At 45.4% G+C, this 27779-nt stretch overlaps 2 protein-coding genes across 4 annotated transcripts; one reads left to right on the forward strand and one right to left on the reverse strand.

Moving 5' to 3' along the window:
- Positions 1–106: 106 nt before the first annotated feature.
- On the reverse strand, positions 107–16179 carry LOC110489270 (elongin-A). The gene is made up of 12 exons (XM_021561945.3): positions 15495–16179; positions 14396–14452; positions 13686–13801; positions 13031–13557; positions 12278–12618; positions 11959–12070; positions 11528–11683; positions 11024–11121; positions 7670–7850; positions 3845–3974; positions 2257–2402; positions 107–917 (listed from the first exon to the last, which is right to left on the reverse strand). The coding sequence occupies exons 1-12, from the start codon at positions 15603–15605 to the stop codon at positions 856–858; spliced, it is 2037 nt and encodes a 678-aa protein (XP_021417620.3). The 5' UTR covers positions 15606–16179; the 3' UTR covers positions 107–855.
- Positions 15905–27754, forward strand: LOC110489268 (kelch-like protein 31). 3 transcript variants are annotated; one of them, XM_021561943.3, is made up of 7 exons: positions 17889–18057; positions 20461–20529; positions 22132–22636; positions 22781–23127; positions 23488–23787; positions 23954–24129; positions 25745–27754. In XM_021561943.3, exons 3-7 carry the CDS (start codon positions 22192–22194, stop codon positions 26529–26531), a joined length of 2055 nt encoding a protein of 684 aa, XP_021417618.3. In that variant the 5' UTR covers positions 17889–18057; positions 20461–20529; positions 22132–22191; the 3' UTR covers positions 26532–27754. The 3 variants fall into 3 exon arrangements, with proteins under 3 accessions (XP_021417617.3, XP_021417618.3, XP_021417619.3); XM_021561944.3 differs by having other exon boundaries at positions 17912–18057; positions 20421–20529; XM_021561942.3 differs by lacking the exon at positions 20461–20529 and having other exon boundaries at positions 15905–18057.
- Positions 27755–27779: the final 25 nt, after the last annotated feature.

Genomic DNA, 27779 nt, shown 5'->3' on the forward strand with positions numbered 1-27779 from the left:
CCTATTACAGCAATTTATTCAGTGCACTATTGCTTGGTTCCATTGCTAGATTTGAGCTGTGTTTTTCAACATCAACACAGACTGAAGAAAATAGACCATTAACATATGAGGGCAAAAAGTCAATTTTATTAAAAATGTCCATATAACATTTATTAAAATCTATTAAAATTACTATTTCATCCACTTCCATTTGGGTCTGGGTTCAGGGTGACCCCGGGGTCCCAGAGTTTAAAATAAATACATACGAGTGAAGCTGCAGGGTCCTATCACTTGCTCTTTACTCTCTCCCTTTTTGTGTTTTCCTCTTCCCACAGTCACTTCTTTCCTCACTCATCACAGTGAACCAGATAAAAGTAGAGATGCACATGTGGTTCAACACTGAACACAGTAGGAAAAGAAAGTGGGAATACACTGGAGTAAAAGGATGTCTACTCAATTGTATTTAAAAAAAAACATGACTGACTGTAACAGCACTATGTAGTTTGACGTCTTAACTTATGAGTACCATAATAAAGAATAGTTCTGTCTGTCAGAGTCCCTCTGTAGTGTGATACTGCTTGTATGAACTTGTAACAAATGACTAGTTTCACCTTTGAAATGTTATTTTGTCTGTGTGTGTACAAGTGTGTGTTTGCCAGGGTCAAACTGGGAACAGTTAAAAAAAAATAGGACAATTGTGTGTGTATTTAAGAAATGCTAAAATAATGGAATAAATCTGTGTGTGTGTCTGTGTGTCTGGTCGGGGTTTGTAGATCTTCCATAATTCATTGAATTAAAAAAAAAAGAGCTTAGCTCACTTAGCTCCTACAATCTCTCTTCTTCTCAATAACTCCATACATTCATCTCTCTCCAACTCTATCGGCGGGAGAATCTGTTCTTGAAAGCTTTGATAGTTTTAGCCATCATGGGGGCGATTTCTGCAAGATAAACAGACGTGACATTGTAACAGCAGAAAAGTTAGCCACGCAGACATGTCCTCAACACAGATTAAAGACAAAATGTTTTAAAACAGAAAAAAAAAAATATATATATATTATTTATTTTTTTACATGAATGTTGGGTCCAATTGTTTTTGAAAGAAAAACAATTTTTTTGTCCATTAAAATAACTTCAAATGTATCAGAAATACAGTGTAGACATTGTTAATGTTGTAAATGACTACTGTAGCTGGAAACGGCAGGTTTTTAATGGAATATCTACATAAGCGTACAGAGGCCCATTATCAGCAACCATCACTCCTGTGTTCCAATGGCACGTTGGGTTAGCTAATCCAAATTTATAATTTTAAAAGGCTAATTGATCATTAGAAAACCATTTTGCAATTATGTTAGCATAGCTGAAAACTGTTGTTCTGATTAAAGAAGCAATAAAACTGGCCTTCTTTAGACTAGTTGAGTATCTGAAGCATCATTTGAGTGTTGGATTACAGGCTCAAAATGTCCTGAAACAAATAACTTTCTTCTGAAACTCGTCTGTCTATTCTTGTTCTGGGAAATTAAGGCTATTCCATGTGAGAAATTGCCAAGAAACTGAAGATCTCGTACAACGCTGTGTACTACTCCCTTCACAGAACAGCGCAAACTGCCTCTAACCAGAATAGAAATAGGAGTGGGAGGCCCCAGTGCACCACTGAGCAAGAGGACAAGTACATTAGTCTGTCTAGTTTGAGAAACAGAGTCCTCACAAGTCCTCAACTGGCACCTTCATTAAACAGCACCCACAAAACACCAGTCTCAACAGCAACAGTGAAGAGGCGACTCCGGGATGCTGGCCTTCTAGGCAGAGTTGCAAAGAAAAAGCATTATCTCAGACTGGCCAATAAAAAGAAAAGATTAAGATGAGCAAAAGAACATAGACACTGGACAGAAGAACTTGGCCTAGAAGGCCAGCATCCCAGAATCACCTCTTCACTGTTGAGACGGGTGTTTTGCGGGTACTATTTAATGAAGCTGCCAGTTGAGGACTTGTGAGGCGTCTGTTTCTCAAACTAGACACTCTAATGTACTTGTCCTCTTGCTCAGTAGTGCACCGGGGCCTCCCACTCCTCTTTCTACAGTTTTTGCTGTTCTGTGAAGGAAGTAGTCATCTACAACATTAACAAATGTCTACACTGTATTTCTGATAAATTTTGTTATTTTAAAATGGACAAAAACTGCTTTTCTTTCAAAAACAAGGAAATTTCTAAGTGACCCCAAACGTTTGAACGTTAGCGTACATTTCTGCACCCATTTTCTCTCACACACACACGATACTCACTTTTGACCTGTGGCTTGTTGTCTCTTGCGCTGGGGCAACCCCCACCGCTGGGGCCTGAGGAGCGAGAGGTCTCAGGGGGACTGTCGTGAGAGGAGGAGAGGCTGGGCTCAGCCAAGTGAGAGCTATAAGACATGGCTGGCCTTATTCTGAAAAAAAAAAAAAACGCAGGAAGGACGATCCAATCAGTGTACAGGAATATACAAAACAGTATCATAATAGTATGTTTTCAAGCCCGGGGGGCATTATAAGCACCGTCTACATCACTTAATAGTTCTCAAAATCAACATTTCAAGAAAGTTTCTATTTGCTCTTCTTTACTCATGTAGTCTAGCTGCTATATCCTCAACCTGTCGTCAGATTGAACAACTGTCTCGTTTTCTTTTCCTGTCAAGCTTTCACAATGTCTCTGAAGCTTGCCGTTTCCCTGCATGTTCGGGAACGGACAGAAAACGTCAGAATGTCTGCCTCTGTTCCATTTGATCCTCCAGTGTGTTGAAACTTTATGATATATTATGACTACTCATTCATTCTTCAAAACAGGACATATTTTCATCAAATTTTGGATACAAATATGCTGAAGTGCATATTATCTTAAGTTAGCATTCAGCCAAGCATTTCTGTGTATATGAAAATGTAAGTGCCAGCATATCAGAATGTTTGATGGTGGTGGAGAGATTAAAGGAATTCTGGAATGTTTGTATGTGCTCTTCTCTTTCAGCCTCTCCATCCTCACCCTGACACCAGATTGAACACTGGGAAATCTTTCACTTTAGTCTCTTGCTTTTCCTGTTTAACATATGGTCCTCTGGCTACTCTGGCATCCCTGAAGCTGTGTGTCCTCCTGCAAGTTCAGAACAGCCATAAAATGTCAGGGGGAGTTTCAGCATTTTATTTAAATGTAAGGAATCGTAATCCCTGTGTGAACTTGATAACCTTTATAACTTCCCATGATGACGTTGTAACAATTCACATAGACTCATAACGGTCGGCCTCCCGAGTGGCACAGCGGTCTAAGGCACTGCAGTGCAGAGGTGTCACTACAGACCCGGGTTCAATCCCGGGCTGTATCACAACCGGCCATGATCGGGAGTCCCATAGGGCGGCAGACAATTGGCCCAGCGTCGTTAGGCGAGGGTGTGGCCGGAGGGAGCTTTCTAGCGACTCCTTGTGGCAGGCCGAGCGCCTACAGGCTGACCTCGGTTGTCAGTTGAACTGTGTTTCCTCCGACACAATGGTGCAGCTGGCTTCCGGGTTAAGCGGGCGGGTGTTAAGAAGCACGGTTGGGTGGGTCATGTTTCTGAGGACGCATGACTCGACCTTCGCCTCCCGACCCAGTTGGGGAGTTGCAGAGATGAGACAAGATAAAAATTGGGGTGAAAATCATAACGGTCAACTTGTTGATGAAAATATGATCTAGTGAACCTTTGAGAATAAGTTTGAGAGTCTGAATTACATGTTAGCAAACAAAGTTACCATTCAGCCAATCATATCTTCAGATAAGGAAATGTAAGTAGGAAAAAATAAACACGGAAGTGCATGCAGTACTATGCAGTGTTTGATAGTGGTATGCACACTAGTGTCCACATACTTGATCGGAGCAGCAGCTGCGGTGGAGCTGGCAGTGGAGGTGCTTGTGGTGCCAAACTTCTCCTGTCGCCGGCGGACATCACGTGGAGGTTTTGCGACTGAGTTCACGAATGCCATTTTAACCTGTCGACCTGCGAGGCACACACACACACACACACACACACACACACACAACCAGTTAAATAATAATATCTAAGACATCAAAACTATGAAATAACACATATGGAATCATGTAGTAACCAAACAACAAATCAAAATATATTTTATATTCTTCAAAGTAGCCACCCTTTGCCTTTGACAGCTTTGCACACTCTTGGCATTTTCTCAACCCACTTCACCTGGAATCCTTTTCCAACAGTCTGGAAGGAGTCCCCACATTTGCTAAGCACTTGTTGGCTGCTTTTCCTTCACCTCTAGCACTGTCGAGGATTGGAGTAATCCATATAGCTCATGTAACCTTCATTATGTTTCACTCTATTGGATCACTCCAATACATTAGTATACCCGTATCAGATTTAGCTGGTGGTAGAGGGAACTGGCCAGCCAGCAGCGAAATCCCAGCACAGGACCGAGATGCAGGGGTCGCCAATGTGGAAGGGGGGGGGGGTCTCGGCACAGTCCCTGGAAGGGGAGGCGACGCCCATGACTGCTGAACCAACCGCAGAGGGAGGTGCCACATTTACCCGATAGTACCTAGCAAAGGTGCAAGAGGAAGCCCAGCTGGCCGCAGCACAGAAAGCATGAGGGGCACTCCTCTCAGTAGAGCCCAGGACACAGCCACACCTCGTGTTGAATGTGCCACCACAGATCCCAGCACTGGCCTGCCAGTCAAGGCGGTATGCTGTGGTAATCGTGTCCACGATCCAGTGAGAGAGCCTCTGCTTTGAGAGCCCGGCCCCCAGGACTCTCTCACCATAGCAGACAAAAAGCTGGTCTGTTGTTCTCACTGACCGTGTCCGCTCCACATAGGCAGCCAGTGCTCGGGCAAATAGGCAGGGGGGGGGTAGAACCTAGAACCTTCGGGAGGAATGAAGGGTTGGGGCTGAGAGATATACTCCTCCCACCAGGGTCCATCTGGTAGCACTCAGAACTTATGGAGCATGGAGCTCACCCACCCTCATCATGGAAGTAATCACTACCAAGAAAAACACCTTCATAGAGAGGTGTTAGAGGGAGGCAGACTCCCAATGGGTCGAAAGGCAGCTTTGCCACATCCAGATCCCAGCTCGGCATTGAGCGGGTCCTAGCTGGACGCAAGCAACAAACCCACTTCATAAGTGGGTGGCGCCCCACTGGCCTGTCCATCCACCCCACATGGCAGGCAGCTATAGCAGCCAAATACCTTCTCAGTGTAGAGGCTGCAAAGCCTTCATCCAAGTGAGACTGCAAGTATTGGAGGACACTCTGCACCCCACGAGGCACAACCTCAATAACAGTGCGGCAAAAGCAGAACAACCACCAGCGCAACTGGCATGCCGCGGTTGTAGCCGGTGCCCTAGCGCTCTGAATGGTGTTCATTACACCCTCCTGTAGCCCTTATGTGGACCATTGGTGCCGTTCAGTGGCCAAGCCCACAGACTGAGGCGGTCAGGTCTCGGATACCCCAGAGTTCCCCCACGGCCGCTTCTCCCGGGTCCAAGGTGACGGTCCGTCTGCCTTGGACTTATGGCCTGAGGTGGCAGCATGAACCGTCTCAGGGTCTCCCAATCCCTACGAACCTTATCGGTCTGTCCCCAGAATGTCATCAACCCCTAAGCCAAACGTCAGAGCTGGGGTGATGGGGAGAGTGGCACTGGGAGAGTGGCTCTGGAGAGCAGCTGGCAGACGGGATTGAGCCAGCCAGAGATGGCGACAGGAGGTAACCACTTGCGCCATGGCCCGTCTGTTGGCACGGGCCACATCCCTCCTGGAGCAGGGAAAGCAGGCAAGACACAACCATCGCTTCCCGGAGGAGCTCCTCTGTGCCCTTCGGCAGCCGGGGCAACAGAGTATGCAGGTAGGCCTGCAGCTGCATGGTAAGGCAGTTGGTAGGGCGGCCAAGAAAGCAGAGGGACCCATGTGTGGCTTTCAAGTCTGCATCAAAGACTCTGGGGGGTTCCGGCTTCAGTCGCAGGTTCCGTCCTATAATCTCCCGGTGCGGGAGGACCATGGCAGCTATCATGGTGTCTTTGATCGGGTACTCCCAGAGGCCAAATGACTCTGTGCCTGCAAACATAACTCCATGGTCCAGTCTCTGCTGTGAGTCAGAAGCACCCCCTGACAGAGGCCCAGCTCTTCTTCAACACCTCGCAGAACTCAGCAGAGATGGAGAGTCATCACTATCCACTAGTTTGATGTCCAGTGCAGTGGCTACCCGAGTGAGTAGGTTCCTCATAGCCTCTCGAGCCGCCGGGGGCGATGAATCCCCGCTGCCGGCTTCTGATGGCCTGACCGCCCCGCTCACGGTGGTGAACAGTGCCAGCATCGTCCCCCAGGAACAGCCTATCAACCTCCTGACGCAAGACGGAATCGTATGCATACGGAATCGTAGTGTAACGCTAACGAAACAAGTACGACAAACCACGGGCGGAAGATACAGATCAAACGAGTGCAGCGAGTGGAGCACTTCCATGAAAGATATTACACTTACAAGTACTTACCAGAGCAAACCGCAGAAAGTTTGTACCTCAAACCACACGGAGATCCACCGAGAAAAAAAAGAGAACGTGTGTCGCGGCCATGGGGTCTATATATAGGGGCGGACCCTAGCCGTGATACAGGTGTACACAGGAGTAAATCTGTAAATCCTCACCTCGGATGTATCCCTCCGCCGCAGAGTGATACCAATATAATGGCGTGATCCAATATAGTGAAACATAACATTCGTTCACCTACTCTGCGTCTCACAAAGACGGTTAGAACAAAAAATCTCAAAATCAGGAAACAGACCAAAGGACAGATTTCCACCAGTCTCATGTCCATTGCTCGTATTTCTTGGCCCAATCAAGTCTCTTCTTATTATTGGTGTCCTTTAGTAGTGGTTTCTTTGCAGTATTTTAACCATGAAGGCCTGATTAACGCAATCTCCTCTGAATAGTTGATGTTGATGTGTCTGTTACTTGAATTCTGTCAAGCATTTATTTGGGCTACAATTTCTGAGGCAGATAACTCTAATGAACTTATCCTCTGCAGCAGAGGTAACTCTGGGTCTTCCTTTCCTGTAGCAGTCCTCATGAAAGCCAGTTTCATCATAGCGCTTGATGGTTTTTGCGACTGCACCTGAAGAAACTTTCTGGATTGACTGACCTTCATGTCTTAAAGTAATGATGGACTGTTGTTTCTCTTTGCTTATTTGAGCTGTTCTTGCCATAATATGGACTTGGTCTTTTACCAAATAGGGCTATCTTCTGTATTCCACCCCTACTGATAGGCTCAAACACATTAAGAAGGAAAGAAATTCCACAAATTAACAAGGCACACTTGTTAATTGAAATGCATTCCATGTGACTACCTCATGAAGCTGGTTGAGGGAATGCCAAGTGTACAAAGCTTTCAAAGGAAAAGGGTGGCTACTTTGAAAAATCTCAAATATATTTTGATTTGTTTAACACTTTTTTGGTTACTACATGACTCCATATGTGTTATTTAATAGTTTTGATGTAGAAAATAGTCAAAATAAAGAAAAACCCTGGAATGAGTAGGTGTGTCCAAACCTTTAACTGGTACTGTATATACACACATATGCTCACTCAAAATAAACACCCTCAGTACACTTTCATGGATGAAATAACTCCTAGTAATAAGTACTGTATAGTAGGATCCAGTTCATAGATAGGACATAGAAAACCTTTGGGCTTGTTGGCATGGGCCGAGCTGATGTTTTGGGTGAGCTTGCGCAGGCGCTCCTCCCGCTCGTCGTGTTTCCGCAGGTACATCTCCCGCCATGATTCGTACTCCTGGGGCGTCTCACGCTTGAAGTCACGCTGGCAGTGGCGTTGCCAAAGCTCATCAGAGTCCTCCATAAAACACTGAGAGGAAAATTTTGGGTTAAAATTATAAAATACAATACAATTTACAAGAGTGTTGACACGAAATACAGTGCCTTCAGAAAGTATTCATATCCCTTGAATTATTCCACATTTTGTTGTGTTAGAGCCTGAATTCAAAATTGATTGAATATATATTTTTTCCCCTCACTCATCTACCCATACCCCATTGTGACGACCCTCCCACTCTGTCTGCCGAATTCTCTCTCTTTGCTCTTGTTTTCCTTAATAGGATGTCAGTGGGCGGAGCCGGGAGGGTCGTCAGTGAAGTGGGACACACCTGGGTTCGGGTGTGTCCCAGCATAAATGCACCTCGTTCCCCATTCATTGAGGAGACTCTCTCCATGCAGACACAGATTTTGGTTGTTTGCATTGGCAACTTTCAACACCCATCATTATCACATTTATGCACGCAACCACTCACACCATTGTTAATTCTATTTAGTTAACTTTTGTTAATAAATATATTTTGTTATTCCTTATCTCCACGTTGTCTCCCTTTTTGTTACGCACTTTGAGCCGTTTGTGACAAGTGGGGGCTCGTCCGGGATCATAAGGTTGGTTCCCTAGACATTTTGGCGTATGGCACTTTATTGTATTATGAAGGACTAATACTAGTGTCGTTTGGCTTGCTAGTATGTGTGTTGTGTTTGGGAGAAAATGTGGAATTAATGTTAAACTCTGTAGGGGCATTGTTTGCATCTTTTGTTACAGCTTGTTTGAGTTGTAATGTTTGGTGGCCAGTACTAGTTGCCTTTGTTTGTTTGGTAAACTTGCCACTGCGGTGGATAGTTTGTGTGTGGTGTTGAAGAAAGTACATTGGTTAGTTTCCAGGCCCCTGCCAAGGCTGGAGACTTGTTTTACTCGCTGTTGGTTAATCGGTCTGAAGTGAGTACAATTGGCTGTGTACCTCAGTGGGCGATTTGGGAGGGTAGTGACACTAGCTACCCGGAGCTATAGCCTTTTTAACTCTGCTAGGCTTAGTAACATGTTTCACTTTGGAATACGTTGGGCATGCTTATTTTGTTTTATTATTGTGTGGTGTCTGGACTGAGCAGTTGTCTCGGGGGCACATCCGTGGCTTGGGTCTCTGCCAGTGTGGCTTATTTCATTGCCAGTGGGCTACAGTGCCTAACTACCCACTGCAAATCCACATGAAGATTAGAGTTGAGTTACTGTAGGTTTTGGGGAAGCTCCATATCTCATCTCTCTTCTGTGATGCCCAGTATGATTGTCATTTCTGTGGTCTGGTGTGTTCAGCAGAGGGGAAGAGTTTATTTGTATTTTTTTTCTTGCGACTATCGTGTCTTATGTAGATGAGTTCATTTGCTTTTCATCAGAGGAATTGTTACAATTATGTACTAAAGAACAGCTGAAGGTTGAACACTACAAGGTTGAAATTGGTGATAAATGTCAAATTCTATTAGGTTAATCTGATGGAGAGTGTTATTCTTGAAGTTACCACTGGGGCAGCCTCTGCTGAGGACTCTCCGTCTCCCTGTAATGTCACAATGGCCACGCCATCGGTTAGTCCTAGTAGTGTTCTTTTTGAACAGCAGAAACCTGCTTCTGTTACACCTAGATCTTGATTGTGTAAAATATGAAAATGAATTGGAATTTAAAGGTTTTGGGGCGTGCTAAAAATCAAGCTGCAACAAGAGCGGCTAGAGCTGGTTAGGGAAGGAGAACTCAGGGGAGAGTTTGCTCTGGGTGACCCAGATGTACCTAGGGGTCGCTCCTCTTTTGGTCGTGCCCCGGACACATATGATGTTGCATTCCATCTCAATGTGCGGCACATCCGGGGGACTAATGTCGTTGCGCTACAGGTCGGTAGTCATTTAGGCAGGTTACCGCAGTGTTCTTGGGCACAGGGACTATGGTGGTCTGCTTAAAACATGTTGGTATTACAGACTCAGGGACAGGTTGGAAATGTCAGTGAAGACACTTGCCAGTTGGTCAGCGCATGTACACGTCTTGGTAATCTGTCTGGCCCGAGGGTCTTGTGAATGTTGACCTGTTTAAAGGTCTCACTCACATCAACTGCGGAGAGTGTGATCACACAGTCATCCGGAATAGATGGTCTCCTGCATGTTTCAGTGTTATTTGCCTCGAAGCAAGCATAGAATTAGTTTAGCTCGTCTGGTAGGCTCGCGTCGCTGTGCTGCTCTTTGTAGTGTGTAATGGTTTGCAAGCCCTGCCACATCCGTCAGAGCCGGTGTGGTACGATTCGATCTTAGGCCTCTATTGAAGGTTCATCAGAGGGCATAGCGCGATTTCTTATAAGCTTCCGGGTTATATTCCCGCTCCTTAAAAGTGGCAGCTCTACCCTTTAGCTCAGATGATGCCTGTAATCCATGGCTTCTGGTTGGTATGTGCACTTTTATTGACTGAGTCACTGGTGCTTCCTGGTTTAATTTTCTTAGACAAATACATCAACTCAGTTTCACAATTCCTGAAATTTAATCCTAGTAAAAATTCTGTCAGGTCAGTTAGGATCACCAATTTTTTTTAAGAATGTGAAATGTCAGAATAGTACTGATTTTATTTCAGATTCCAGTGGGTTAGAAGTTTACATACACTCAATTAGTATTTGGTAGCATTGCCTTTTAAATTGTGTAACTTGGGTCAAACGTTTTGGGTAGCTTTCCACAAGCTTCCCACAATAAGTTGAGTGAATTTTGGCCCATTCCTCATGACTGAGTCAGGTTTTTCATGCTTTTCCAGTTCTGCCCACAAATGTTCTATAGGATTAGGTCAGGGCTTTGATGGCCACTCCAATACCTTGACTTTGTTGCCATTTTGCCACAACTTTGGAAGTATGCTTGGGGTCATTGCCCATTTGGAAGACCCATTTGCGACCAAGCTTTGACTTCCTGACTGTCAGTTGTTACTTCAATATATCCACAATTTTCCTACCTATGATGCCATCTATTTTGTGAAGTGCACCAGTCCCTCTGCAGCAAAGCACCCCCACAACATGCTGCCACCCCGTGCTTTAAAATACATCCACAGGTATCCCTCCAATTGACTCAAATTATGTCAATTAGCCTATAAGAAGCCATGACATTATTTGCAGGAATTTTCCAAAGGCACAACTGACAACTGACCATTTCATACCGCCTGTGGGTTTGTGCATTCATACTTGTGTCTGTTACCTGATTGCACTGCTCAATGCGGTAAAGCTGTTCTGGGGTGCATCGCTCTAGTACTGGTTCCAGTATCTCAAAAGGCACGCCTCCCACCTCATCAATTGCTGGACAAACATACAATGACACAATCGGCAGGGTGTCAAGCACCTCTAAGAAACAATGATAATGTGATTTGAAAATTGTGGCAGGAACACATTTCCTGGATTTTAGACAAATATAAGTCAATGTTTTGTGGGAGTAATGTTAACTAAGAGCAACACATGACGTTATGTTTTAATGATTTTGAGAGTGTGTACAAGTGGATCTAAGTTGGCCAGCAGCCATAAGAAACCACTCAATTAAGTTGGTGTTTGAACAATAGACCATTATAAATTAGGTAAATTGTCTTTGCCTTCTGGGAGATGTTAGGTGTAGGACATTAACATGTACATAATGTGATAAGACACTGAAATAAAACTTAAGCATTATGATTACATGGCATTCACAGTGTCACTACAAGACAACACTCACAGTCAATGTTGTTTTGTAGCACCCTGATGCACTGCTCGTACAGGCTCATCATCTTGGGCAGATAAGACGTCTTTGAACCCGAGTAGACAGTCATTTTAGAGTTAAAGCGTCTCCCAGTGAAGCCGGTGTCCTCCTCGGCGTCATTTGACACAGGACCTGCCGGAAAGAGGTGAAAAGTTAAGCATGACAAATTGCTGACAATCAGAACTAACTGGTTTAGGCCTAGAGACTAATACATACTGTATCTTAATACACATTTACCCAAATTACAAGTCCAGACCAGCACATACAAATTCTACTACCAATATCCACGCTATCATAACACAGAATTAATCAATGTATTGGGAATGCAATCTGTTGTACAGTATTATGGATATTGGAAAGTACACACACACAGTGTGAAGGAGGAACCAACTTTTTTTTTTAAGTACCTTTGCGCCGCTGAGGGGACAATGGTGTGAGATCAATGGAAGGCAGAGGTCTGTAGTAAGGCTGGATGGCCGGCAGAGGGATATCAGGCAGTGTGGACACAACCTCGACCACCTGGGGTAAAAGAGGAAGAGTTCAGTCAACAAGCTGAGAACAACATCTATTGGAAAATCAGGGTCAGGGCAACTGGTTAATAAAAACAAACGATTGGAAAGGACTTACTGTCCAGCACCAAAAAAAAAATGACAGCAAATATAACATTCTCCAATTGGACATACGCATGATTGAGTGAGGAAAAGTTCAGTGAAAGTCTGTTCTTACCCTCCTGCGTTTCTCAGGCACCGGGGTCGTTGCCGTTGGGGTCTGGGCTGGATCAGCCCTCTTACTGCGGTTCCCGTTTGCCTTGCTGGGCTTGGACTCCTTGGAGGAGGAAGGGGCAGCAGGCGAAGGCTGGACAGGAGGACGAGGTGTGTGGTGGTGGGAGGTGTGGTGGGAGGAGGGCCGACTGCTGCTGCCGGGCTTCTTCTTCTTCTTAGTGGGCGTAGGGGCGTCATATGTGAGGAAGGATTCAAACGACACGGTGGGGGTATCAAATGCCTCTTCTGCCTGCTCCTCAGGTGTCTGGGCTAATATAGGAGAGTCCCTAGGCTCACGTGACCTCCCTAAAGAATAAGGAGAACAGGGAAGGATGTTATGGGATGTATATTTTTTTTTGGGGGGGGGTGTAGACGTGAGACAACCCACATCTTTTAAGGGTCAAATTAATGGGGAAATGGTAACAATCACTACTATCATCGCATATTTTAATCACCCATAGCAGTACTGTTACAGAGTTCTGATGAAAAAGACCATGGGTCACCATATCCACAATACAGTAAAGTTCTTATTATCCCACATGTATAAATATAATATACAATTGGAAAACCATCTGTTAACAGACCAATACTGACTCAAAGATTGAAAGAGGCATCTATGGAATAGGATGTCATTTGAGAACCAGCCTCTGTAAATGTCACAATGACACAGAAGTCACAGTGAACTTCTCTCAGCAAACTCACTCGGCAGCACACTCACCATCACTTCCCCCTCTCTTGTCCTTCTTGCTCTCGTGCTGCGTAGAGTGCCGACTGTGCTTGGAAGCCTTGCCACTGTGCTGCGGTTCCTTTCCCACACTGCTCTTCTTCCCTTCCCCACCACGGCTGCTCGCCTGGGCGTGACGTTGCCGTCTCTCCTCGCCCCGGTCGCCGTGGGAACCGTGATGCTCCCTCCCAGGCTCTTTTTGCAGTTTGGCGTGTCGGACCTCTTTGCGAGGGGGGCTGGGCACGGGCTCTGGCTCTTCCTCCGTGGGGCTCTCGTAGCCCTCCGACAGGTACCCCCCTCGTTGGCCACCGTGGCCAACCTGTGGGGGGCTGTAGTGGTGCTGAGGGGGGGAGGGGGAGTAGTTTGTGCGGTAGCCTCTTTCCTCCTCCTCTTCGTCGTCGTCCTCTACATGAGGAGGCGGCTCCTCCGGGGATAGTTCCCGAACACGTTCGCGCCTCCCGTCCTTTCCCTCGGAGCTGCGAGGGTGCGCGTGTGTCCGTACATCCTTCGCGTTGCTGGGTCTGTGAGGAAGAAGAAAAACATTAAAGCTACACTTCAGTAGAATCCAGGTGAAAATACGCTCGATGATGAAGAAAATGAAGACGAAGAATCAGAAGAAATCCCCAAATTCCCTCAATAATAAATGTACCTTTCAGCAGACGGGGTGGGAACCAGTTTCTTCCACTTGGCCACAAGGCTCTTCGCAAGATCTCCAGCAAGATCATGTTTCCGGAACGAATTCACAGTTTTTCCTACTCCAGTTTCCTGCACCGGAGAGAACAAAATATAAGCGGGACACAGATAGTAGTAGGGTGTCCTCCTCATCTGTACATTATGTTTTGACATTAGTGTCACTGATAGAAACATGGGTGGTTTGTATAGATTCAGGAGCTCTAATGGTTAAGTGAGCAGGCCAGCACTCTTAGTATTGCACATAAAATAGGCCAAATTAGCATTATTGCCCATGGTAAAAGGAAGTGAGCATGCTCTGAAGGTTGCTTGACAATATTAAAAAGCACATCAACTCCTATAGGGAAACTGGCTACACAGGGCCACATCATCCGGTTGCATAACCGAAGACTGTATTTGGCTTCCTCTTCTAAAGAACACTTTGCAGTGACTGAGGAACTAGGGCGCAATGCAATCAATGTGGGGCTTTGAGACTAAAGAAAGAGATACTATCAAAATTGTGACATGAGCATTTTTACATTTGTCATTTAGCAGACGCTCTTATCCAGGGCAACTTACAGTAGTGAGCGTGCACTGATTTATAAAAAAATAAATACAAATTAGAACCCACTATCCGGCGTTGCAAGCACCATGCTCTACCAACAGCCACACATTATTTCAAAATCTTACCACAAGGATATCCACAGTCATAGGCAGCTCCCCCAGCCTTTTGAGGGTCTTCAGGAGCTAAATAGTGCAAATACAGAAGATTTACACTGTGCTCACTACATCCTTGGTACTGATTGACCTAACTAGCCGGATTCTGAGAAAAACAGAACAGTCTGCACACTAGCAAAGTGCACAAAATTCAGGTATGACAAAAGGGAGGACATAGCTGGTTAAAGGTAATGGTCAGGTTAATTCAAGGCTGCTGAGCATTGAATGAATGAAAACATAGCGACATAACAATATTTACAAAATCACAGCATTGATGACATGGGTCTACTGTGTGAAAGCGTACGATAGCGTTATCTGTGTAAAAGTGTAGGCCTACTGGTAGTTGACTTTGTAGGCTATATATGTCAAACTGTGTCGTACTTTGAGGACGTATTTGAGTCAGAAATTGACAAATGTGCCCGAATTGCGCACTGTCATGGCTCATCAAGATGTGTCCGTTGTCGTGGCCTATGGGGGTTGTGAGGTAGACTAGTTACGCATATCCGGAGAGGGGGTTGTGTTTACTAAAGTCGATCAGCTGATAAAAATCCACCCCGACACGGCAGTGTGTGTGTGTGTAGGGATTGCGTTGTTCAATGAGACACAATCAAGAAACTGCCGACATCACAATAACGCAGCACAACCCAATGTATTGTTGTTGCCCTTCAAATTTGGACTGGTCCATGAGTGAAGTGCAACAATCTACCAACTAGGCCCGTGCTGATGTTGCTGTCACTCGATCGTGGAGCTTATACAATCGGTGTCGTTTCTTGAACACTAGCTAGATGGCTACATTATTAGCATTTGAAAGTGGCAATGTCCGTTGGCTCCAAGGCATAAAGAACAGTTCTGCGGACTTGGCAGCTAGCTCGGGGACTCGTTTAAACTTAACATGAACTATGGTTAAGAAACACAGTTAGTTGGCTAAGTTACGCATCGTGATCTTAGAAAAATCAGTCGCTAGCGACATTCGCGGAACTACCTGCCACGCGACAATATTTGAAAACATTCTAGCGAGGCGAAGCCATCCGCTACAGCCTTGCCATTTCATTCTGGGCCTTACGACTATTACCTTGCGAGGCTCTAGGTTTTCGGAGAGCCGAGACTGAAGTCTCTCCACCACTTCCAACAGCTCCTCCGCCATGTTTAGTGCTGGTGTCCTGTGACCCGGAAGCTGCTTCATTACAGCAGAAATGGGTCAGCGCTGTCATATCCGCTGCTTCAGTCAGCCTGCAGTTGACATGGAGATTGACGGAACTAAACTGTAATAAAACAGCTGACAAAGGATAAACCTGTTTGACGATGAAAGGTCCAATGCAGACGTTTTTTTATTATTTTTTATCTCAATGTAAAATCCTTTCTGGGTAACAATTAAGTACCTTACTGTGATTGAGTTAAATTAAAATGGTCAAAAAGAAAAAAATATCCCTTTGAGTCCGGAACCAGAACTCCGACACAGTGGCCCATTAATGTGTTGTCTGCAGCATTTGGTCACATGACAGCTCGATCAGCGGTTTGATTTCATTTACCAGCATGTCAACACAGCCAGGATCATAGTCAAACGTATTTCGTAGAATTTTGGTGTATTTCCCTCTGCATGTTTGCGTTTAGTTCGTTCAGTTTCTCAAATATGTCTGTTACATAGCCACATTTTATTTTGTTATACAGAAAGTCAACAAAGTCTCTTTTTTTGTTTCACAGACATTGTGATTGACAGCAGTTTCTCTCTCAATTATTTTTTTCCCCCCAACACTCCCCCTCGATAACCACCAAGCCTCGGTGTGCAATAGAACATTGTCATGCTCTGATCCCATATCTCCACATAGTTTTGCCAACAGGCGTGCGCGATTTAGGTTACAATCGAAGTTACCTGCTGCATATCCCCAGAGTTGTGCGCATAGCTCTTTTGCCGCCAGTTGCAAAAGAGGGTGTATCATATAGTGCGTCCACATAGCAGAGGGAGACACATTCATAACTAGAGTACAGAGGCTTTCTGCCGTCCCTTAATAGATGTAGCCCCATCTGTGCAATAGCCCACCATTAGATCTCATGGAACCTGTTTTTCGTCAATATAGCCACGCAGCACACTGAATATCCCCTGCTTCATTTCATGCTTGGGAATCGTGAGACAGAACAATGTTTACTTGTGAATAGCATGCCCCTAGAAAACAAAAGTCAATGCATGGGCATCTCGGCCCTCACAGCTAATAGAGCATAGTGTGGGGAGTTTTTTAGTCGTTCAGTCAGTTTCCTCTTGATAGTTAGCGATAGCATCAATTCTTAGTTTCACAGTGTTATCTGACAAAGGTATTGATGTGAGTTTCTCTGCCTCCCCACACATTTTTTTCACATATTAATTGTGGTTGGTAATATCAAAGTATCTGGAATAGTATGGGGTTTCATAGCATAGCAGGCTTACACATTCACGGTGGGAATGATTCAAGTACAACGGTCAAGTTCGGCCGTTCCCACGATCTAAGGGGCTCTTTGGTTGAATTTTAACTTTTACATTGAAATAATTTTCATTTAGATGTTTTATGTTAACCACATTATAATGATTTTGAGAGACAAAGACAGCATTTTCAGGGTGGCAGGTAGCCCAACAGTTAAGAGCATTCGCCCAGTAACCCCCAAGCCCACTAGGTTAAAACTCTGTCTATGTGCCCTTGAACAAGGCACTTAACACTAATTGTTCATGTAAGTCACTCTGTATAAGATTGTCTACTATAATGTTACATTCTTTTCCGGATTTTGGAAATTCTCCCATGACCCCATTTTCATATCAGGCTAGTTTGGGAACCACTGTTTTACACTAAAGGGGATTATCATCATTTTCACAGTTTCACAGCGTTATTCCAACCTCATAATGTTGAAATATATATAAAACACAGGAGAATTACGTATTTACTGCACTGGGCCTTTAATATCCTTTGTGACCTCAATGATATTGGTGATAATATACTGATATGGCCCTATATAAATGTTACCTCTTACAGTTTTTATCATATATTTTTGCCATCATTAGTTATTGCCTTTACAATACTGGTATTCAGATGCTAATGTATTAATAATCAATACAATTATGTTGTTGTCAGTATCATAGTGCATGCCTCCTTTCTTGTTGATAGAATCTCTACAACATCCGGTGCATCAACAACCCCATCAAGGTTATCCACTACTTTGTTAAAATAGCACCAGAGGCCCTTCCTGATGCGTGTACACACACACACACACACACACACACACACACACACACACACAACACAGAGAGATAGACTGTGAGACAACAGAAACTTGAGCACAGCATATTGGCATAGTCTGCTCAGCCTAGTGGCTGAAGGGGGTGGATGGCAGAGGGCTGGCCACATATGGAGTATTTTTGGTGGGGAGGGAGAGGGTGCCTGCATTTGGAGTTGTAGGTGGTGTGAGCTGGAAATTAGGGAGGGAGGGGGTCTCATTTCATAGACTTGGTTGGAACCCGACTCGCTCAAACACTGAACCACAGTGCACTGAAAGACAGACAGAGGACGGAGGGACAGAGGAAGAGAGCGCAACCTGTGAGAGAAAATCAACAAAGTGAAAGAAAGCCAAGAAACAAAGAAAGAAGAGTGAGAGGAAAGTGGGTGGAGAGACAGGTAAAGCATATTGACTGTATTTTTCTCTAACTATTTGCATGATTCTTCGACTCATGATTTATCCAACTTGATGAGATAGCCTATCCTAATCATAAAGCATTTATATATATTAAGTAATATGTTGACATTAGAAGTTGCACTGCTGCGCTCTTGTATTTCACCAGAACCTTACAACTTAACCATTGCCAATAATACAAACTACAAGTGTGCAGACATTGGCATGAAAGACATACCCAAATAAGAACCTTTTCAAACATTTCATCACCTAAAATAATGGATGTAATCACATTGACTATAGCATCAATTACACACTATGTATAATCTGAAGTTGCATTTTATTTCACTCACACTCACAAACAGTTCACGTGAGGCCAAGTTGATAGCAGGATGCATACGAGCTATAGCCTCAAAGGCACAGTGTTGCTCAGCATCTATAAATAATCTCTGGAGATAGGCAAAGGATATCTGACACTGGGGGAGGTGGGAGTCGGACGCATGATGGCATTGTGTACCGCACAGAGTTCTGGGCTTTGAGATTTTATTTAACCAGGCAAGACACTTAAGAACAAATTCATATTTACAATGACGGCCTACCCCGGCCAAACCCTAACCCGGAGGACACTGGGCCAAATGTGCGCCGCACAATAGGACTCCAAATCACGTCCGGTTGTGATACAGCCCAGGATCGAACCAGGGTCTGTAGTGACACCTCTAGCACTGAGATGCAGTGCCTTAGGCCGCTGCGCCACTCAGGAGCCCAATTTTGCATCAACACTGTTAGACAACAGGTGGTGTTAGTGCTAAGGAACATTCTTTCAGGCTTTGTTTTTGTTTTGTCACGGTGTCACCTACTCAGCTACCTCTACCACGTTCCAATATCTTTCCTGTCGATTTTGATCCATCTCTGCTATTTTCCTTATGTTCATGCCCCCTTTTCATTTCTGTCCTCCTTTTTCTTTAGCTTCATAAGATGTTCTGTCTGTTCCTAGCCTATCCCATATGATGTTTTTCATAGGATCTGGTAGTTCATCTTTCCTTCACATTATTGTCCTGTTTTCCTACCAACTCTGACCCTCATCATCCTCGACAAAGACACCTTTTCCGTATGGAGGTTATGGCATACTCGGTCACTCCAATACACATTTGAGAAGTACACTCAATCAATCATTCACATTTATTTATAAGGCCCTTTTTTACATCAGTAGATGTCACAAAGTGCTATACAGAAACCCAGGCTAAACCCCCAAACAGCAACCAATGAAAATGTACACCACTACCTCCCAACATTAAGCTCTGCCTCAGACCTCAACTAGCTTACATTATTTTTTCACAAAGATTCACATGCATACTGTATTAGATTATCTGCCTCTCTCACTCCCCTCCTACTCATTCTCTCTGAACTTGATGTTTTCAAATATCCCCGGTCAGTGCAGTGGATGATGCTTGTGACTGGGCTGTGTTCCCCCCCATATGGAGAGGGGAACAGGACAGCAGCTGTTGTTGGTGTCATATGAGAGAGAGCTGACACTGGGAGATAGTTAGTTACATGCCAAAGGGCGGGTGTGAGTAGCCACCTAGTTGGATGTCGCAACACACCGCAAAAGAGATGAAACAGCAGTGACCAGTGATGTACTGTACCACTAATAATATCTTGTGACAGACTTGCCAAAATCGAGTAGATGGCCAGAGGCCACCGCTTACTCAAGATTTGTTCTGGGTGCCAAAATTATAACCTACCATTACTGATCTATAGCTGCACCAGAGATTCCACTGGGCACAGACGTCAATTCAACGTCTATTCCACGTTGGTTCCAGTGTGTGCCCAGTGGGATGATAACTATCGGAATGATGGGGGAAAGTGATCCCTGACAGTTTGACCTAAATTGTTGCCTGGCCAGGCCTTCGTGAGAAGTGCAAGTGAAGATAAGCATCCACTGAAACGTCAACAACACAAGTAGAGGCTGCTTATGTAAGAAAGAACCTGATATTTCTGAGACCACTTTCTTAAATCTTCTCCGCTGGTGGGCAAGAACCTGACCACCAAAGGAAGACATTTGCAAAGGTCTAAGAATATTCAGCAAGGTTCTAGAAATGTAGCTAACAATGTGACATGATTACATCAAATGAAAATAACCTTCACATAGCACATTAACCCTCACAAATATCTGTGACAACGGTTGGTGGGAGTCACAGCTGCTGTGTCATCTCCCATACTGGACGCCCCATGGCAAATAGACACAACAATAGAACATCAGACTTCATCACAGGAACCAGAAATAGCAGCACATCTATTTATTCAATGAAATTACTATCTCTTAAAACTGGTACTTCATATATTGAGGAGATGTACACCCCTTTGATAGGTCAAGGATGATTGGTGACCCATATCCACTGCTTCTGTAGGTGATCTGTAAACAACAGTCTGGACATAAATAACCTTGGCTGAGGGTCGATCTCCGACAGGATCTCCATGTATGTATTTTCATAACACACGTGGTGGAAAGCACCTGCACTCTGACATGTTGTTTACTCTGACTTTGGCCATGGAAAGGTATAACGTTTACCGAGAACATCAGCAGCATGGAGTGAAAAATCTCCATGGTTTTTGAGAGAGAAACAAATGTCCTTTCACACAAAACATATACATATTATCTCCTTTCTTGCCACTCTTTTTATGAATCTGCAGAGGAATATCACAAGGTAAAATGTTGAATTTCTGTTTCTATTTGTACATGTCAAAACAGACTCAAAATGAGACTCTTTGCCAGAGTAGAACACCCAGGGGTCAATTCCATTACAACAAATTACCGTGAAATACTTACGAGTCCTTTCCCAACAATGCACAGTTAAAAATAAGAACAATTTAAATAATAACAGGAGGATTAAAATAAACAAGAATGAGGCTATATATAGGGAAGAGCAGTACCAGATCAATGTGCAGAGGTACGAGGTACTTGAGGTAGATATTTACATGAAGGCAGGGTAAAGGGATCTTGTTGATGATAATGACACTGTACCCTTGTAATCAAAGGGTTAGTCATGATTAGGTTGTCCCACTATGATCATTTTAATTGCCCGTGATCCTTTGTATTTTATATCTATAAAGGCCACAGTCCCAGCTTGTCCTTCTGTGTTTATTTACAAAGTGATAAGCACTGAATGAAAGTAATTTAGGTATAGTGTGTCAAATCACTGGGAGGATATGATGAGGGGCAGGTATGGGGTGTGGAACCAGAGAGGTGGTTTACTGGGTAGTAATCCAAAGCTATACTCGCTTTGCCCTTCGTGTATTTTTAGGTGACATGAGCGCGCCTGTGTATCTGTAATTGAAGTTGCCATGGATGTTGAGCTAGTGAGATGTGTGTATTTTTCCAAGTATGTGTTACAAGTGTGTGCTTAGTTTGTCGTAATGATTGAGACACTTTGAAACTTGAATAACCAGCATGTGTATAAGCAACGTTTATACTTAATTTCTAATTCAAAACTAAGAGACTATACAGGATCATACGGTATATTTTTCAAGTGTCCTTCTAAAACTCCCCTCAAGTTTCTCACATTTTTATATAGGACCATTTAAAACATGAATAAGATTCACAGTGTTTCTGTTGCTGAAATATAGTGGGAGTCTGTAATTTGAGTATGAGTACAAGCACGTGTGTCTGGCTGCTATAAACCATAAACCTGACCCGAAGCACCCTCAGAAATCTGAAGCTGTCAATCACACACCCCTCTTTTTTTAGACTCCGTCTGTGATAGAGAGCAAGATGAAGAGTATATGTCGTTACTTTTTTGCCATGGCCTTTTTCTCTGATGTTGTGGTACTTAGTACTTCTCTTTTTCAGGTCCTGTGTGCTGTCGCACTAAAACTGACCAACCCCACCTACCCACCACCCTTACACACACGTGTCTGTCAATCTGTTCCCCTTCTGTTAGCAGTAGAGAACACATAGCTAGTCTAACAGTCACTCAGTGTTTCAGTGGTTGTTTATCAATGAAGAAAGTCCACCGTATCACACTCAGTAAAACATCTACTTTGTCAATTTGTTGATTAGTTGGTCTGTCCTCATCCCTCAGTGCTTCAGTCAGAACTCGAGAGCCAAAATCTTTAACCCAACTGTTAAAGTAGCTGTCGCCATGGCCCCCAAGAAGAAGATCAATCGTACAAAGGAGATTGCCATGGAGCCAGTTGTCACCCAGGTGAGCACTGTTACTACTCAGATGACAGGAGGAGGAGTGGTGGTGGTGGAGGGCGTGAAGAAGATCGAGGAGATGGCTGCACTGGATATCGTGCAGCTCAACCACATCAACCTCCCCCTGCCCCCTCCCATCATCAAGCCCGGAGAAAAGGGCCTGGGCCTGGGCTGTGAAGTGACCCGCCCCCTCCACGGCAACGCCCTGCTGGAGGAGCTGAGCCGCATGCGCCAGGAGCGTTTCCTCACTGACCTGGAGCTGGCCTGTAAGACCAAGGCCTTTGACGTGCACAAGCTGGTCATTTCTTCCGTCAGCCAGTACTTCCGGGAGATCCTGGCCAAGGACCCCGGAATGAAGCGTCTAGAGCTGTCGTCGCTCTCCCCCCTCGGTAGGTTTCAAACTTAACCGCCTAGCATCTATAGCTGACATTTATTAAAGGCAGGAACTGTCTTGTTTGGAAACGTATCTGTCAAAGTCCACATGAATAGACAAAAACACGAATAAAGCGATGATATTTTCCACTTATTCTCAGGCCTGGCCAACGTGATCACCTTCGCCTACCTGGGCCGCGTCCACATGTCCCTGTACACCATCGGCTGCACTGTGTCCGCCGCTGCCACCCTCCAGATCCCCCAGCTGCTCCAGATGTGCATGGACTTCCTGCTGGCCGAGATGAACGTGCAGACGTGCGTGTACGTGTGGAACATCGCCGCCGCCTACGGCCTGATTCCCGTGCGCGACGCGGCCCGCCGCTTTGTGCTGGAGAATTTTGTCGCGTTCACCGAGACGCCCCTGTTCAACCAGCTGACCCTGGAACAGATCACAGCCTTCCTCCAGGAGGACAGCCTGCTGCTGCCATCTGAAGTCACCGCCTTCCAGGTCAGCTCCGCTGACCTTGCTTTACCCTACTTTTCTGCATGTAATAACTGTCTTAGGATCAGGTCTCCTCATTCCCTACCCCCAACTACAACCATTTTGAGCAAAACCTAAATCAATCCTCAGACCAGCTGTTAAGGACATGATATAGCCACATGACCCTAGTACACAGACACTTGGCAGGCTATTTGACATCCTACTGTGAATAGAAATACTCAGTCAGTATAACTCTCTGTATGCATGGTTATTAATACACAATACCAGTAGGAATGAGAGACATAGCAAGGAAGCAGAGAGGGAGTGGTATTTATAAGCCGAATCGAATAGGATTCTAAGTATATTTCTGGTTTCATTCAACCACAGTTGGCCATGAAGTGGCTGGACTTCGACCCCAAGCGCCAGGTGCACGCCGCCGAGCTGCTGTCCCACGTGCGCTTCGAGACCATTCCTGCCAGCGAGCTGGTCAGCGAGATCCAGCCCGTGGCGAGGATGATGATGGACCCTCACTGCCACCGCCTGCTAGTGGATGCCATGAACTACCACCTGCTGCCCCACCAACAGAACACACTGCAGTCTCGTCGCACGCAGGTGCGTGGAGGACAGGCCACCCTGCTGACTGTTGGGGGGCGTCCCTCCATCACCGAGCGGGCACTGAGCAGAGTGGTGAGTGTGGCGGATCTTGTGGTGGGCTAAACATTAGGCAGAGGTCAAAGACATGATGAAGAAGTTAACCAACATTTTAGAAAACTACTGTTTCACCAATCACCATGATTCAACCGTATTATCCAAAATGAGAAGTGTTATGTTGTTGACGTTGGTTCCCTTCCAGGTGCTGTGGAGAGATCCACGTGAGGGTGCGGCAACCTGGCGCCACCTTTCCCAGCTACCCGCTAAGAGCTTCAACCAGTGTGTGGCTGTGATGGACGGCTTTCTGTACGTGGCAGGAGGAGAGGACCAGAACGATGCACGCAACCAGGCCAAGCACGCTGTCAGCACCCTCAGCAGGTACATGGATATCCTGTATAACAACAGCAAAAAAAGAAACGTCCTCTCGCTGTCAACTGCGTTTATTTTCAGCAAACTTAACATGTGTAAATATTTGTATGAACGTAAGATTCAACAACTGAGACATAAACTGAACAAGTGCCACAGACACGTGACTAACAGAAATTGAATAATGTGTCCCTGAACAAAGGGGGGGTCAAAAGTAACAGTCAGTATCTGGTGTGGCCACCAGCTGCATTAAGTACTGCAGTGCATCTCCTCCTCATGGACTGCACCAGATTTGCCAGTTCTTGCTGTGAGATGTTACCCCACTCTTCCACCAAGGCACCTGCAAGTTCCCGGACATTTCTGGGGGGAATGGCCCAATCAACCTCCGATCCAACAGGTCCCAGACGTGCTCAATGGGATTGAGATCCAGGCTCTTCGCCGGCCATGGCAGAACACTGACATTTCTGTCTTGCAGGAAATCCCACACAGAACGAGCAGTATGGCTGGTGGCATTGTCATGCTGGAGGGTCATCTCAGGATGAGCCTGCAGGAAGGGTACCACATGAGGGAGGAGGATGTCTTCCCTGTAACGCACAGCGTTGAGATTGCCTGCAATGACAAGCTCAGTCCGATGATGCTGTGACACACCACCCCAGACCATGACGGACCCTCCACCTCCAAATCGATTTCGCTCCAGATTACAGGCCTCGGTGTAACGCTCATTCCTTCGTCGATAAACGCAAATCTGACCATCACCCCTGGTGGGACAAAACCGCTACTCGTCAGTGAAGAGCATTTTTGCCAGTCCTGTCTGGTCCAGCAACGATGGGTTTGTGCCCATAGGCAACGTTGTTGCCGGTGATATCTGGTGAAGACCTGCCTTATAACAGGCCTACAAGCCCTCAGTCCAGCCTCTCTCAGGCTATTGCGGACAGTCTGAGCACTGATGGAGGGATTGTGCGTTCCTGGTGTAACTCGGGCAATTGTTGTTGCCATCCTGTATCTGTCCCGCAGGTGTGATGTTCGGATTGTTGTCCTGTCTCCTTGTAGCGCTGTCTTAGGCGTCTCACAATACGGACATTGCAATTTATTGCCCTGGCCACATCTGCAGTCCTCATGCCTCCGTGCAGCATGCCCAAGGCACATTCACGCAGATGAGCAGGGACCCAGGCATCTTTTTTGTTTTTGTTTTTGTTTTTCAGAGTCAGTAGAAAGGCCTCTTTAGTGTCCTAGTTTTCATAACTGTGACCTTAATTGCCTACCTTCTGTAAGCTGTTAGTGTCTTAACGACCGTTCCACAGGTGCACGTTCATTAATTGTTTATTGTTCATTGAACAAGCATGGGAAACAGTGTTCAAACCCTTTACAAAGAAGATCTGTGAAGTTATTTAAATTTTTACGAATTATCTTTGAAAGACAGGATCCTGAAAAAGGAACGTTTCTTTTTTTGCTGAGTTTATGTATTAGCAAACACCCACACATGAGAAAAGTAACTGACTAGGTCCAGACCTTAACATATTATAAGGCAGCAAAGCATACTTGAGTGTTCATTGATTATGTGTAGATTTCATTTCAATTTAGACAACTTCATATTCTTACTCACCACTGTTTATCTCTTCCTCCTCAGGTACGACCCTCGCTTCAACACCTGGCTGCATCTGGCTAGCATGCGCCAGCGCCGCACCCACTTCAGCCTGGTAGCCACCGGCGGGCGCCTGTACGCTGTTGGCGGCCGCAACGTGGAGGGCCTGCTGGCCACCACTGAGAGCTACCTGCCTTCCTCCAACATCTGGCAGCTCAAGACGCCCATGGAGATGCCACGCTGCTGCCACGCCAGTGCCGTGCAGCCCTCCGGAGACATCCTGGTGACCGGCGGCTACATCAACTGCGCCTACTCGCGCTCCGTGGCCTGCTACAACATTGAGACGGACACCTGGAGTGAGAAGGCCAGCCTGGAGACCCCCCGAGGATGGCACTGCTCCTCCACCCTGGGAGGGAAGGTGTACGTGGTGGGTGGTAGCCAGCTGGGCCCCAGCGGAGACCGCGTGGACGTCCTGTCCATGGAGGTGTTCTCCCCGGAGAACGGTGAGTGGAGCCGGGCCTCCCCCCTGCCCCTGGGCGTGAGCACGGCAGGCCTGTCGCCCCTCGGGGAACAGCTGTACCTGATGGGTGGCTGGAACGAGGCCGAGAAGCGCTACAAGGCGGCCGTGCAGAAGTACACCCCGGCAACAGACAGCTGGTCCATGGAGGAGAATCTGCCCGAGGCCACTGTGGGCGTGTCCTGCTGCACCCTGACCCTCCCACCCCGCCACACCCCCCGCAGGCAACAGCACCGCAACACCCCAACAACCAAAGAGGAGCAGCAACTGCCACAGAGAGAGAGCAGTGTGGCCCCACAGTCCATCACTGCCTAAGAGCGAGATTTTAAAAAATAAAATAAAAGAGGAAGATGTAAGGGAGGAGTGATAGAGATGAAGGAGAGAGGAGAGCTGTAGATAGAGGAACAGAGCAGTAAAGAAAGGAAAATTAAAGATGGAAGGCAGAGTGAATTAACTCCTATACTGGTATGACAACAGCACATTAGGGAGTTCAATGGAATGGGGCCTATGTGGTTGTTGAATGTGAATATGACTGTAAATTAAATCAATTTGCAGTATGTGTACAATATGTATTGCAGTTAGTAAAGTGGAACATGTAACGACTGTGGTGATTACGTGTGTGTGTTTGTGTGTGTGTGTGAACATTCTGGAGTGAATGATAGTGTCTGGGTGTTCTACATTAAGTCATACAATCTTATGACAAATATTGCAATATGATTTTCAGCAAAACGTTAAACATTTCTCATTTTTTTAAAACAGCGAATATATGTATTTATAATACTATGTGTATAACAACTGTAAAGTATGTTTGTCTGAAGTAGTTTAGCTCAGAAAAGTTTTATTATACATACTTTTTAAGTGCAATGAAGTGTTGCAGTGACTGCTGAAGTATAGGTGGACAAGGTTAGAGGTCAAAATAACATGATTACAATGTCACCCACTGACGAACACAGGTAGAGAATGTCTGACAGGGCGATAGCCCAGCAAACTGTGACCCTGACCTATTCGCAGGCCTCAGAATTTCCACCTACCAGAAACAAAACAGCAGACCTTTGATTCTGAAATTAAATAGGTGACCGTTTAGAGATTTGGCTCAGGTCATGTTTTGTATTTAGGCCATGGGTTCCAGCTCACCTGTGTTTGTTATAGAGTCGACCTCCATCCAGGCGATACAATGACAAGCTACCAGGAATCAGTAAAGCTACCAGGAATCAGTAAAACTCCCATAGATGGGAACCTGCCTAGAAAAAAAATAGGGGTCAAGTAAATGAGGACTCAACTATAATGTCATTGGATGCTAATTAGACTTATTTGATTGGAGGAATCACTATTCGTCTTACTGAGAGTTGCTGGCACAGGGTAAGTGTGTGTTGGTGCTTTTGGCATTTACATAAGCAGCCCAATTCATATCTTTGACCAATTAGTAGAAAAATATCTGAAAAGGGCTGCCTGTGTAAACAGCCATTGTCTGTCCAGACAAGCAATTCCAGAGGCAACGTAACCCTGGTGTTTCACTGAATAAAGCCAAACTGACCTAAGAGGATCTTTTTTATTTCACCTTTA

This window comes from Oncorhynchus mykiss, chromosome 30 (genome assembly GCF_057628025.1).
Source record: "Oncorhynchus mykiss isolate SJ-2025 chromosome 30, ASM5762802v1, whole genome shotgun sequence".
Taxonomy (NCBI): Eukaryota; Metazoa; Chordata; class Actinopteri; order Salmoniformes; family Salmonidae; genus Oncorhynchus; species Oncorhynchus mykiss.

What these genes read in the sequence shown, in the direction of transcription:
- LOC110489270 (XM_021561945.3), bottom strand. Translation starts at nt 15,605, where the DNA reads ATGAAGCAGCTTCCGGGTCACAGGACACCAGCACTAAACATGGCGGAG. An exon ending in GTCCCCTCAGCGGCGCAAAG is followed by an intron (nt 11,684 to 11,958) that starts GTACTTAAAAAA and finishes TCTTTCCGGCAG; the next exon opens with GTCCTGTGTCAAATGACGCC. An exon ending in CAACAAGCCACAGGTCAAAA is followed by an intron (nt 918 to 2,256) that starts GTGAGTATCGTG and finishes TTTATCTTGCAG; the next exon opens with AAATCGCCCCCATGATGGCT.
- LOC110489268 (XM_021561942.3), top strand. Translation starts at nt 22,192, where the DNA reads ATGGCCCCCAAGAAGAAGATCAATCGTACAAAGGAGATTGCCATGGAG. An exon ending in CTGAAGTCACCGCCTTCCAG is followed by an intron (nt 23,128 to 23,487) that starts GTCAGCTCCGCT and finishes ATTCAACCACAG; the next exon opens with TTGGCCATGAAGTGGCTGGA. An exon ending in AGCGGGCACTGAGCAGAGTG is followed by an intron (nt 23,788 to 23,953) that starts GTGAGTGTGGCG and finishes GTTCCCTTCCAG; the next exon opens with GTGCTGTGGAGAGATCCACG.